This window comes from Oncorhynchus masou, chromosome 26 (genome assembly GCF_036934945.1).
Source record: "Oncorhynchus masou masou isolate Uvic2021 chromosome 26, UVic_Omas_1.1, whole genome shotgun sequence".
NCBI classification, from domain to species: domain Eukaryota; kingdom Metazoa; phylum Chordata; class Actinopteri; order Salmoniformes; family Salmonidae; genus Oncorhynchus; species Oncorhynchus masou.
This window is the reverse complement of record NC_088237.1, coordinates 15,894,302-15,909,122: the sequence shown is the minus strand read 5'-3', so window position 1 is coordinate 15,909,122 and position 14,821 is coordinate 15,894,302. Positions and strand designations below refer to the sequence as shown.

The window sequence follows — 14,821 nt, the reverse complement described above, 5'->3', positions numbered from 1 at the left end:
CCCTCCTATCAAGGGAACACACGGTACAGGGTCTGCTGATGCTAGGCTATCCCTCTTCTCTCTAAGAGTAAATAGGATATCTGCAAGGTCATGATAAAGATGAACTGCTGAGTCACCTTCTAAACTCCACTGGCATCAGCGAGTCTCTGGTCTGTCATCACAACAGCTCTCTCTCACCTCTCAACATACAGAGCAGAGAGCTGCTGTTGGCGTAATAGATTAACCACAAACACACAGGTCATATTGATTTTTGCACTGTGGTTGACTGACTGTTAACCACAGTGCAAAGAGGGCTGAGCCAGTCCTCTGTTGGCTGCGGCCCAAAGGTTAACCAGTGGTTGCCATGGTAGTATGTTTTTAAAATACGTATTTTCCAGGAAGTTGAAAACGCATCTTTTCCGGATGTTGAAAAAAAAATTCTAGGTGTTGAAATCAGGAACATTTTTGATTCTGAATGAAAGTTGAAAAGAAGTCATTTATAGACATCTATGTTTGGATCAAATCAAGGCTGGTCCAGACCAGACAAAATCTGAACCAAACATAGACATCTATGATTGGTTCAGATTTAGTCCGGATGGGACCAAAAATCATTGAATGTGGAAATCAAGGCCGGTCGGGATTGCACCAAAAAACCAAACATACAGAAGGTGTCGGTCCGTGCTTACTGAGTTGTAGCCTACAGTGTATCTTGAAATTTAATTTGATGAATGCCCAACTATGTGGTAAGCCTACTGTTTGTAAAACACAAAAAAACACATCCGGACAGGACCAAAAAAGGACATCCAAAAGATGTTGGCTCGTGCATACTGGGGTGCAGCCTACCATGTCGGCTGCAATGGAATGTTATGAATGCCCATTTATATTGTAGGGCTACCATTTGTGAAACAGGCTGTTGCCATTGGCTTTATTAATCCTGATTCCTGTGACTAATCAATTTGGCTATTTGAGCTCTGAATATCAGCTACTCAACTTTATCAGGAGTTATCGTGAGCCTATTTGCAATGTGTTTACACAGCGGGAGACGCAGGAGTATTTTATTTTTCACAGTGATCAGCTTGTCAAAAATTGACAGATACAAACTTGAACCCAATGGGGTGACACTACTGAACAACAGTGATTGTCCATTCTAGAATGTCCATTTGACTTGTACTGTTTTTGGGATATGTTATTTGTTGACATGAGAGTTGTTGTTTTTTTGTTGTTGTTTTTTAGCACAATTTAGGTTATTTGATGGGAGAAACCTGCATGATGTAAAAAGTGTCTGTCTCAGATTACATTGTCATACATTTTATCTCCAGCCTGTAGGCTACAGAAAAGGCTGCATACTCTTTCTACCATAGACTACATCTGCTATGTGATGTTTGTGACGGGACGTTGGTGGATGCATCTCTCCAACATCACCCTGGTGAGGCATGCTGGGAATGGACCAGCAAAATATTTTGCAACCCTGCCTTTGACAAAGTGGGCACTGCTTATCACAGGGCGGCATCAGCGTTCACCTAAAACTCCCATATGCCCATATGTTTGAGAGAAATTGTCATTGTTTTTGGGCAGAATTTTGTGAGGTTTGATGCGTTGTTATTGGAAGTGCGTCTTGGTTAGTTTAGCTCAGAAAATGCTGCCCTCGTCAATCTGCAACCATAGGCGGCCACCTAATGAGCGGGCCGGCCGTGACGGTACCAGCTTCTAATGGCCACTAGCCGTTACCATGGTGAATGTATCCTTTGTGGTTTGAAAACATCTACACCTCCCAGTTTGTATGTATACATTATAGATGTAAGAGAGAGAGAGGGATATGTCCATGTTCATTTCTGATTTCCACCCATTCAACAATAGGTTGTAGCATTTTGAAGGTAGATTGAAGAGGACAAATAGGAGAGAACGTAGTTAGGATCACAGTCCCAGACTGGTAGAGATCTTTATTTTCATTTTATGATGTAGTGGTGGACACAATGATACGTGTCCTCTCCTCTCTTCATTACTACTCAAACAGGCCATTTTTCATTGAATTAAACAGCCACACGTTATCCTTATGATTATAAACCATCATCACTATCCCTCCCTCTCCTAATTCCCCTCCTGTTTCTCTCTCCCTCTCCTCTTTCGCTCCCTCCCTCACCCTCTCTCCTGAACATCTTTCTTTTCTGTCTACCCTTTTCCATAATCTCTATCGCTCCATTCCTTTTTCTCTCTCTCTCTCTCCATCCCTTTCTCTTGCTCTTTTTTTCCCTCTCCCTCGCTGTCTGTTCCGCTTGTCTGCGTTGAATAGTCTGTGTTTACTGGAATGGAAAGAGTCAGGATGCGGGAAGCTGAGGCAATAAGACAGTATCACCGTCCTTTTGGATTTTAGAAAGGGCTGACTGCTCTCACCCCCCCCCCCTCTGCGTGAGGGTCAATATAGTGGCCCATGTAGTTGGGATTAGGCAGGTTCAATCCCCTGTATCTAATCATCAATAAGCCATTACTCACTCTGATAGGCTGGTAAGCTCCTTAGCAACACCGCCGCTCTGTTGCTAACATCAGGAACAGGGGAATGCAAAACACAGGCTTGTTTTTCCCTGAGTTTTATAGCATGATGTTGGCGACAGAGATTGATATGTGACCCACCACCTGGAATTGGTCCTATGTAGCAACATTTGACATTGATTAAAAGTAGACAGATCTAGAAAATTGTATATCATACATTGCAGTTGAGGAACAATTGGAAAGTAATTCTGCTTTGAAAGTTAATAAACTTGTAACCCCACTTTTGAGAAAATGGGCCGTGAATGTTTTGGTAAACCTACTGGAGTGCTCTTCTTTGTCTCCACCCATTGATCATCGTTCACACCCTCTTAAGCCTTAGCACCACCCATCTCTTTAAGGATACACATGTGAAGCTATGGGCTAAACAGAGTGATTTAAGATAGTGTAGTGAACAACCACAGATTTCAAGACTAAAAGTGGTGAAATTAGTACAATAAAGTAGTAGTAAAAATACACTCTCGTCCTTGGCCTATATCATTCTAATCTGACTTTGATGCAGGTCATGTTCTAAACATTACCATCTCTGGTAAACGCACACGACAAATAATCTTTATTTGTCACATGCACAGGATACAGAAGGCGTAAGCTTTTTTGATCTGAGTGTATAGAACTAGTATTTATTTTATTACTTGACCCGCCGTAGGCAGACCTGGCTCTCGAGAAGACAGGCTATATGCACACTGCCCACAAAATGAGGTGAAAACGGCGCTGTACTGCATTTCCTAACCTCCTGCCAAATGTATGACCATATTAGAGACCCATATTTCCCTTAGATTACACAGACCCACAAAGAATTTGAAAACAAATCCAATTTTGATAATCTCCCATATCTATTGGGTGAAATACCACAGTGTGCCATCACAACAGCAAGATGTGTGACCTGTTGCCACAAGAAGAGGGCAACCAGAGAAGAATAAACACTATTGTGAATACAATCCATATTTATGTTGATTTATTTTCCATTTTGTACTTTAACTATTTACAAATTTCGACTCGTGGGCCATTCCCTGATGAATTGAGGCTGTCCTGAGGGAAAAAGTGGGTGCAACTAAATACTAATGTTTTGTACACTCAGTGTATGTGCCGTAGTACGCAATTCTCAGGGACCAGTTTTGGCTCGTGATTGCTGCTTTCTCTTTGAGGTTCTCTTGTCTCTATCTGTTTGAACTTGAGGGACACTGTATACACACATACAGGCACATATATGTAGGCATAACAAATGCACACCCATTCCCCTCTCTCTCTCTCCCTCGCGCGCGCTCACTCTCTCTGGCAAAGCTTTCACAATCACACAGTCGTCCGCGTGTAGATCCGCTCGTAGAACACGAATGCAAACCATAATTGGCAGATAATTGCTGCTGTGGTAACAGCGCTATTTTTAAAAATATATGCCCGGCATAAAGCATTGTGACGAGAGGGTTGGTCGCCTGGTTAAACACGCATCACACAACACTAGGCCTCTGGGGCTGAATCACTGGCATTCACTGCTCTCCAGTGCTTTCAGACAGACATACACTGAGTGTAAAAAAACAGTCTCTTTCCACAACATTGACTGACCAGGTGAATGCAGGTGAAAGATATGATCCCTTATTGATGTCACCTGTTAAATCCTCTTCAGTCAGTTTAGATGAAGGGGAGGAGACTGGTTAAAGAAGGGTTTTTAAGCCTTGAGACAATGGAGCCCCACAGTGGAGCTGTCATAATACCCATTAAACCTAGCTGTCAAACAGGGAAATGGTTCCAATTGTTTATCCACCATAAATCTTTCACATTGGGGTTTTTATAAACACTTAAAATAAGGGCTGTGTTTTGTGTAGGCTTACTCTGACATGACCTTGTCCTAGAGAAATTTACACGGTTATCAAAATGTCACGCTAGGGTAAGCCTACACTAAACACAACCCTTATTCTAAAAACCCCTATGGGGAAAATGAATGGTGGAAAAACGATTGGCACCATTTCCCTGTTTGACCTCTAGATTTTATGGGTATTGTGACTCTTACTGTGGTACTCTATAGAGACTTGGATTGTGTATGTGTGCCATTCAGAGGGTGAATGAGCAAGAAAAAAGATTGAAGTGCCTTTGAATGTGATATGGTAGTAGGTGCCAGGCGCACCGGTTTGTGTCAAGAACTGCAACGCTGCTGGGTTTTTCATGCTCAACATTTACCCGTGTGTATCAAGAATGGTCCACCACCCAAAGGACATCCAGCCAACTTCAACATGGGCCAGCATCCTTGTGGAACACTTTCGACCCCTTTTTGTAGAGCCCACGCCCCAGTAAATTGAGGCTGTTCTGACGGCAAAAGGGGGTGCAACTCAATATTCGGAAGGTGTTCCTAATGTTTTGTACACTATGTATATTCTCACGGGACTTGACCGTTCAGAATTGAATAGGCTCAACCATCCAACCTATATCTTACGAACTGTTAGCATGTGCCAATGACAGTCTTCATGATTGCACACCATTTTCAATGCAACTTCTGTAGATATTGTAGCATACAGTATTGTGCCGGTATAGTGATATTTTATGGTGGAGCTGTAATTGCGATATGAGTATAGGGCTGATTGTGGGCACCTTGATGGGAGGGCTGATTGTGGGCACCTTGATGGGAGGGCTGATTGTGGGCACCTTGATGGGAGGGCTGATCGTGGGCACCTTGATGGGAGGGCTGATCGTGGGCACCTTGATGGGAGGTCTGATCGTGGGCACCTTGATGGGAGGTCTGATCGTGGGCACCTTGATGGGAGGGCTGATTGTGGGCACCTTGATGGGAGGGCTGATTGTGGGCACCTTGATGGGAGGGCTGATTGTGGGCACCTTGATGGGAGGGCTGATTGTGGGCACCTTGATGGGAGGGCTGATCGTGGGCACCTTGATGGGAGGGCTGATCGTGGGCACCTTGATGGGAGGATGGGAGGAATGATGAGCTATCTTCCACAGTGAATGTATTTGATGGAGGGATGTTTTGTGTGCTGAGGTCAGAGCAGAGATTTGTGCATGGGGACATTGGGAACAGAACAGTTTCTGCTGGGAGGACAATGTAGGCCAGGGAGATTGGGGATTAATTTTATATGAGAGGCCCTGGTAATCTGGGCTGTGTTTAATCTTCAGTTTTGGGAATTGGAATGATGATGCTGGCTTAGAAAACCAAATATGTGTGTGTGTGTGTGTGTGTGTGTGTGTAATGCAATGCATTTGTTTTGTCTAAGTAGAACACATTCTGCATTTTGATGCAAGACCTTTTTTTTAAATTCACACTTTAGTTGCAGTTCGCTAATTCTGAGATGTTTTGTCCTGAATGCTAAAAAGCTGTTAAGCTCCATTTAAAAAGAAGATGCTACATTAACCTCATAGCAAAGTTTATGACTCTAGAGGAAAGAGGGAGCGAGAAGGAGAGCGAAAGGGAGAAAGAAAAAGTCTAGAGAGTCTGGCTGATAGTCTCCATCCCATAAGTCCTAAAACACATTTAATCAACTCTAATGAGAGCAGCTTTGTAGATTTAGCTTCTCCTTCTTTTTTAAGTCATTTAATCACGCACCATTCTTCTCCGTACCCCCCCTCCTCTCCAGCACCTGTTCTAACTCCCACCTCCTATCTGCGCAATGCCTGTATAATGATGCATCTCTATCTGAGCAGTGTGTGATACAATTAGCCAGTTAGCTATATGAGACCATACAGGAGCTGTTCTATATCAGACCGGCCAAGAGCTCCATCTCATCTGCATTCAATCTCATCCTTCTCTTTTTCTATCTCTCCTTCTCTCTCACTGTCGTAATACTAGCACATTCTCAAACACACACACACATGCTCGTTCTTGGCTGCTTCATTTCTGTTTTTCTCTCACTGCGTCCCTCTCTCTCGCCTTCCTCTCTCACTCTCTCCATCCCAGCTCTCTTTGAATTTGTGTGTGTGTGTGGTGTTAGTGTGGAGCTTGGCAGTGATGACGGTAGTTTGGTGGTGTATAATTGTCCTTGCTTTGGTTTGTGTCTGTCTCTAACATGGAGCATGGAGTCCAGTCACAGTCTAAAGAGACATTTCTGTTCTGCAGTGCCCTGTTTGATTGAAATGGAATTGAACAGACGTCTTTCACCTGCCAAACCAACGGCCGGATAGATTAAATGATCCCCTTCTTTCTCTGTGTGTGTGGGTGTGCCTCAGCTCTCAGCCTTACCCAGTAACACAAAAGGGAAGGCGTTCAGTCTAAATGTAATTTATTGCCCCGAGCCCCTCCCATCAGACACCTTACATCTGCAACAGTGGTTGGTCCCTTTGTCACACAGCGGGGTGAGTGGTTCTCTAGATGGATCTGAAGTCTACACGTCAGGTATGTTGTGCGTACAGGGCTAGTGTAATGGCAGGCAAACATCAGACAAAACCAAAGTTGCACTTCTGAAGTGCTGGAGTGCTTCCATACAGGCTCTTCACGTTCATACTCCCAGTACCTTATGGGAAAGGTTAGAACCCAACAATTATCATCCTGGCTTTTTGAAGTTGTCTCATGTGAATGTATTTCAGCAGCAGTTGTCATCAGCATGTCTAGCCTGCAATCAAGATTTAATTGTAGACGGTTGTTTTGTCAGGGCCATTTCCATCGAAAAAGACCCATGAGCACCAACATTCATAGCTTTCATTTGACATGCTCCTATAAAAACTAAGCGTCTATATTTTTGGGAAATGAAGGCATACATACAATTTTCTACCATTTTCCATCTTAAATATTTGGCAGAAGTACTGTCTTTGATTTGTGTTCGAACAGATTGAAAAGGGGTCTTAGTAAACATCTACCAGGAAGTCTTAAAAGGCATCATAAATACACAGTAATGTTGCAGTAAAGAGTTCTGCCAACTAATATCAACATTTGTATTTCATTTTGGAGAGATTGTTTATCTTCTGTAAATGTAAGAAATTGTGCCTTGTAATTCCGTTACCGAAAACCCGCATATCTTTAAAATATATTTTTATTTCCAATCGTCTTGTGGTCAAACCAAGGATCTTAAAACCGTCTGAGTCTGGACAACCCCTCCCTCTCTCTCTCCTCTCTTTTTCACTCTAGTTAATGTCACCTCTCCCAGCTCTTACTGACACCGACCCATGACCCCCCTCGCTTTCCATTTACTGTAACCAACATCCTCACCCACTGAACATTGACACTGTACACTGAAAAGTAGTCCATTTGTTCATTCCACCTTGGCCTTGATTTTAGCGTCCACAGACTGACCGGACTGGAACAAATCTAAACCTCATAGGCGTACTGTATGTTTCAGAAGTTTGGATAGTACAGTACAGTGATTAGAACACAGTACAATACAGTGCAGTAAAGAAAAGTATAGTACAGTAGAATATAGTTTACTGTAATGTACTCTCCTGTGCTGTCCAAACTTGTGAAACATGAGGAGAATGACATTCATATCCATAATTATGCATTTCTGTGAAGTACAGATCTAGGACACATTATGTATTTTTGCATTTATTAGGGATCCCCATTAGTTCCTGCCAAGGCAGCAGCTACTCTTCCTGGGGTCCAAACACATTAAGGCACATCACACATAAAACAGAATCTAAAACCGTACGTCATATAACATTATTACACCACTACATCTACAATACAAAATGTATAATACCGCCGAACAACAATATGACGGTGTGAGTGCGTGTGCTACCATGTGTGTCTGTTCCTGTGTATCTCTTCACAGTCCCCGCTCTTCCATAAGCTGTTTTTTAAATATCGGATTCTACTGCTTACATCAGTTACCTGATGTGGAATTGAGCTCCATGTAGTTGTTGCTCAGAGGGTTTTGTGATTTTAATGAGGCATCTGAATGATGCAGCTGAGTTTGCCTTTTGTCCATTTCATTTTAGGTGCTCCAAAGCTTTTTACTATCGTTCTTTATATATTTTATCTTTGTTTCATGGAATAGTTCCTTTTTATTCAGTTTAGTCACATGATTTCTCAATTTGCAGTATGTTTGCCAATCCGTTGTGCAGACAGATTTATTTGCTATTTCTTTTAGTGGTATCCTCTCAACCATAACATTTTTCCATTCCTCATCAATCCACGGGGATTTAACAGGTTTTACAGTAATTGTCTTTATGTTTGCATGCTTATTAGTAACTGGAACAAGTGGGCAGCTTGATGAAAGCCAGTCAATATTTAAATCACCCAGAAAATATACCTCTCTGTTGATATCATTTACACTATTAAGCATTTCACACATATTATCCAGATTCTGACTTAGCACTTGGTCTATAGCAGCTTCCTACAACAATGGACTAGGTGTTTTTCCGTTACCGGGTGTAAAATCTACTTCACCTACTATAGTTCAATAACCAAAAGAGATTTGTTCAAATTCAAGGTAGCATGTCATATCTGACAACCCATTCTTTCTGCAGACATATTTGAATCTTAATTTGGAGCAAGTGTGTTAGATTTTTGGAGAACTTGGTTGAATAGAAGCTGGAGATAAATTCCGTTACTAAAGTTAGCCTCTGCACAGTTCTTCCACTAAATTTGTTTTTGTAACATGTTCAGTGGAAATTGTTAAAAGTAGTCCTTGTAGATAGATGTGTATTGTATGTTAAACTTTTGAAATCAATGGTTATTGTTTGACATATATTTTAAAGTGAGAGTACTGAGTAAAAGTGTAATTCCGTTCCCATGGAATTGCCACCAGTCTGTGTAGTCACCTGTACACTAACAACTGAACCCTTCAACTGAAGAACCATATCTCCGTTTTATATCTCGCTAACAGCCAGTGAAATTGCTGGTCGCCAAATTCAAAACAACAAAATCCCATAATTTAAATTCCTCAAACATTCCAGTATTTTACATAATTTTAAAGATGAACTTCTTGTAAATCCAGCTACAGTGTCTGATTTCAAATCGGCTTTACGGCGAAAGCACACCAAACGATTATTTTAGGTCAGCACCTAGTCACAGGAAACCATAAAGCCATTTTCCAGCCAAGGAGAGCCCTCACAAAAGTCAGAAATACCTATTTAAATTAATCACAAACCTCTGATCTTCATCAGATGGCACTCACAGGACTTCATGTTACACAATAAATGTGTGTTTTGTTCGATAAAGATAATCTTTATCTTCAAAAACCTCATTTGAAATTGGTGTGTTATGTTCAGAAATGCATTGTCTCAAACAAACATCCGGTGAAAGTGCAGAGAGCCACATCAAATTACAGGAATACTCAAAATAAATATTGATAAATGATACAAGTGTTATGCATGGAATTATAGATAACTTCTCCTTAATGCAACAGCTGTGTCAGATTTCAAAAATACTTGACAGCGAAAGCACACCTTGCGATTATGTTAGGTCAGCACCGAGCCACAGAAAAACATACAGCCATTTTCCAAAGAAGGAGAGGTGTCACAAAAGTCAGAAATAGCATTATAAATATTCACTTACCTTTGATCTTCATTAGAATGCACTCCCAGGAATCCCAGTTCCACAATAAATGTTTGTTTTGTTCGATAAAGTCCATCATTCATGTCCAAATACCTCCTTTTTGTTTGCGCATTTAGTTCACAAATCCAAACTCACGAGGCGCGGGCAAGTCCAGGCGAAAGTTCAAAGTCCAAAAAGTTATATTACAATTTGTAGAAACATGTCAAACGATTTATAGAATCAATCTTTAGGATGTTTTTAGCATAAATCTTCAATAATGTTTCAACCGGACAATTCCTTTAGAAAGGAAAAGGAATGCAGCTAACTCTCACGGGAGCGCGCGAGACTGAGCTCATGGCATTCTGCCAGACACCTGACTCAAACATCTCTTATTTGCTCCCCCTTCACAGTAGAAGCATCAAACAAGGTTTTAAAGACTTGACATCTAGTGGAAGCTGTAGGAATTGCAGTATGACCCCATAGACAGGCAATGACTTGAAAAACTACAAACCTCAAATTTCCCACATCCTAGTTGGATTTATTTCTCAGGTTTTTGCCTGCCATATGAGTTCTGTTATACTCACAGACATCATTCAAACAGTTTCAGAAACTTCAGAGGGTTTTCTATCCAAATCTAGTAATTATAAGCATATTCTAGCTTTTGGGCCTGGGTAGCAGGCAGTTTACTCTGGGCACCTTATTATCCAAGCTACTCAATACTGCCCCCCAGTCCCAAAGAAGTTAATGAAGACTTGGAGAGACATGACACCTTTCTGAATAGCCTGGAAGATGGTGCAAATATTTACTTCGACAAAGTGGTGACACTGGAAGAGCAAGTCACCCGGCTATCATTAGATGTCGTCAAACTTACTTCCAAGGTTGAGGATCTCGAGAACAACAGCGCCGGGGGAACTGTCACATTTTTGGCATGAGAGGGACTCGAGACGCCCACAACATTGACCGTGCGCACAGAAGCATACAGTCCACACCGAAGAATGGAGAGCCGCCCAGACCCATAGTAGTTAAATTCCACTTCCTTCAGGAGAAGGAGGATGTCTTCCGTAAGGCAGCGCGAGAGGCTCCCATCACCCACCACGGCTAGAATCTCTTCCATAGGTGTAAACTTATTATGTTCGCCCTGGATAGAGCTCTACCGAGGTTCAGTTTAACATGAAAGGTAGCATTTTGCTCTAGTCTAGGAGAGGTAGAATCCATCCTTCCAACAGGGGGAAGGCCAGCATAGGGGTCCAAGGTTTTCTTCTGGGTATTTTGTAGTTTTTAGCTGTTTTTTCCTTTTATTTATGTTTTATTACTCTAACCTTTCAGCACACTGGCCATGATCGTAATAACATTCATTTCTGATTACTATGACTGCCTAATTCACATGCTCTAGGCTCCACATGCTTTATCAGCTGGAACGTGAAAGGAATTAAATAGGTGGTCAAGTGTAGCCGAGTGTATGCTCATCTTAAGTCCGGACATTGTTTTTCTCCAAGAGACCCATCTCCGGGCCAGCGACCATGGTAAACTAAAGAGAGGATGGGTAGACCAAATACTTCACTCCAACTTTGGTGCCAAGGCCAGAGGGGCAGCCATCCTTATCAGAAAAGGTACCCCGTTTGTCTCCTCCAAAGTCATTTCAGATACTAATGGCAGATATAGGGATGGGGAAATGGTTTAGCACACAGGTTATTCTGACTAACCTCTATGGTCCTAATTGGGATGACACTCAATTTTTATCTGACCTCATCGCAACATTTCCCAACCTTAACTCTCATCATTTGATATTGGGCGGAGATTTTAATTGTGTATCGCATCAAAGTCTAGACAGATCCAGAGCGAAGCCCAACAATGTAATTTCAAAATCAGGCAAAACTCATTTCTAGAATCCTATAATTTGTCTGATCCATTGAGGAGGCGCAGTCCCACTGCTAAACAGTACTCCTTTTTTCCCTCCAGTCCACCGCTTATACACTATGATTTATTTGTTCCTGCTGGACAATAGAGTTCTTCCTTTTGGAACTAATAGCCAATATCATAGCATCATCATCTGACCATAGCCCTGTCCAGTTAGATATCCGCTTTCCAGACAGTACTGTGCCACTACTACTATCCTGTGGTGTGTTTGAAAAATACATATTGACTCACATTGTTGTCTTTTACAGATAAACCGCACCCCTGATGTGTCTCACTGTGTGGGAGTCGTTAAAAGCTTATCTAAGGGGCCAAATTATTTCATACACAGCGTATGACAACAGTGCACCAAACACTTACCGGAGCTATCTCAACTCATTCTAAATGTGGACAACAGATATGCCTTTTCTCTGACTCCTGAACTCTACAAAGAGAAACTGTCAAATTCCGATTCATGTATCAATCTTTCCACCAAACAAACAGAGCAGTGTCACGAACCGGCTCAAAGCCCGTAACAAAGGGAGACAACGTGGAGATAAGGAGTAACAAAATATATATTTATTAACCAAAGCAACTAAGGAAAATATACAATGGTGTGTGTAATCAGTAGTGTAAGTGAGTGTTTTGCATGCATGAATGTGATAATGCAGGGTGTTGAAAGGTGCCAATGCAAACAAAAAAAGGCCACCAAGAACCACAACACAATCTACAAAGGTGTCTGCATGGAGAGAGTCTCCTCCATGAATGTGGAAGAGGTCCATTTATTCTGGGACACACCTGGCCCAGGTGTTTCCCATGTAGCTGACGACCCTCCTTAACTCCACCCACCGGCATCCTAATAAGGAAACAAGAACAAAGACAGAATACGGCAGACAGAGTGGGAGGGTCGTCACATTCCCCCCCTTAAAACCGGGGACCAACAAGGACCCCGGAACATACCAGCCTCTGCAGTCCCAAATTGACACAGCCTCTGCAGTCCCAAATTGACACAGCCTCTGCAGTCCCAAATTGACACAGCCTCTGCAGTCCCAAATTGACACAGCCTCTGCAGTCCCAAATTGACACAGCCTCTGCAGTCCCAAATTGATGAGGGGTTATGTATTCACACCTCCACCTGCGCCAACCAACCTCCTCCTCCCCAGACCTCAGCAACCTTTGCGCATAGGAAGCAATATTTAAGAGGAAAGAAGAAAACGAGACCAGGAGGGAACAGACAGGAAAGAGAGATGACAACCCCAACCAATGGTCAGTCACGTAAACATTCAGTAACATGGCACAAAAGACCACAACAGCTACAAACTACAACGAAAAGAACATCAGGGTCCTTAATTTTTACAACTCCCAACAATTCATAGTCACTTCCAACGATTCAGAATTTCACTAATTTCAATCATTTAACCTTGTAGTGTTCAGCCATCTTCAACAGCTGTTCTTTAGTACATAATTCTAACAGGTCCTCTGATGGAAAGCGAATGAACTTGTGTACATGAGACACCATAGTCATAAGTAAAGTCAATAATCTTGCTCAACCCCTCTGCTGAGCACATCAGACCACAACCAGAGAAATGACAATCACCCTGAGCACCACAGAAGAGAGATGAGATATGGAGCTTCCCCAAACCTACAATAACTCAACCCTAGTCTTCATGCAGATTTGCGGTGGGAATTTACGCACTGTAGCCCGCTGGCAAGGAAAAACTCCCCAGCATGCTGGCAAATTCCACCAAGCCACGGATGTGCCCCCGAGACAACTGCTCAGTCCACAGACACCACACAAAAATAACAAACATTTAACCATGCCAAACATGTCCAAAAATGAAACACGTCGCTAAGCCTATCAGGGGTAAAAGGCTATAGCTCCAGGTAGCAAGTTCCACTACCCTACACAAATCTCCTACCGAGGTACACAGCCGATTTACTCACCTCCTCAGACTGACTTCCCAACAGAAAGCAGAACAAGAGTTCAGGCTAGGCAGGGCCTGGAAACTAACCATTATCTCTCTCCAACGCAGCACACAAACCAAGCAACAAAAGCAACCAATACTGGGCCTATCAAACTCAAACACAATATGCAAACCAAACATGTACCTCCACGGTCTCCCAAACCAATAGTTCAAAGATGCCGGATGAGCCCCCACTTGTCACAAACCGGCTCAAAGCCCGTAACAAAGGGAGACAACGTGGAGATAAGGAGTAACAAAATATATATTTATTAACCAAAGCAACTAAGGAAAATATACAATGGTGTGTGTAATCAGTAGTGTAAGTGAGTGTTTTGCATGAATGAATGTGATAATGCAGGGTGTTGAAATGTGCCAATGCAAACAAACAAAAGGCCACCAAGAACCACAACACAATCTACAAAGGTGTCTGCATGGAGAGAGTCTCCTCCATGAATGTGGAAGAGGTCCATTTATTCTGGGACACACCTGGCCCAGGTGTTTCCCATGTAGCTGACGACCCTCCCCAACTCCACCCACCGGCATCCTAATAAGGAAACAAGAACAAAGACAGAATACGGCAGACAGAGTGGGAGGGTCGTCACAGCAGCTTCTGTTTAAGTCGAGGCAAAAATTCTATGAACACGAAAGGAAAGCTGGCAAGTTCTCACCATCTTTGACAATCCGCTGCTCGTAGCGCCATACCTGAAATCTGTGTTGCAGCTGATTTAACTTCTACCAATCCCAAGGAAATCAACAATCAATTTAAGCAATTCTATTCTACTCTTTACTCTTCAGAGGCTCTTCCTGACCCTCCTCATATGCCTGCATTTCTAGACTATTTGGACATCCCCTGACTCAATTCAAATGAACAAACCAACATGGACGGCTCAATAAGTGATCATGAAGCTACTCTGGCAATCCAGTCCATGCAGAGCGGTAAAGCCCCTGGGCCTGATGGCTTCCCTGTTGAATTTTATAAAGCTTTCTTTAAATGATCCTCTATCCTCAGCTCAATGTACAATGAAATCATTTCTAG

General features: G+C 42.4%; 1 protein-coding gene across 2 annotated transcripts in view; it reads left to right on the top strand.

Annotated features, from left to right (window-relative positions):
* The window catches only part of LOC135514882 (calcium/calmodulin-dependent protein kinase type 1D-like), a 71,952-nt gene that overhangs the window by 21,004 nt on the left and 36,127 nt on the right, over positions 1 to 14,821 (top strand). Inside the window, exon 1 of one of the 2 annotated variants that reach the window (XM_064938560.1) lies at positions 11,447 to 11,538. The exons of the other annotated variant lie outside the window; for it this stretch is intronic. Within the exon in view, the coding sequence (XP_064794632.1) occupies positions 11,468 to 11,538 (71 nt within the window). The 5' untranslated portion in view covers positions 11,447 to 11,467. Of the gene's footprint in view, positions 1 to 11,446; positions 11,539 to 14,821 lie in introns of those variants that run through there. 2 annotated transcript variants of the gene reach the window in all.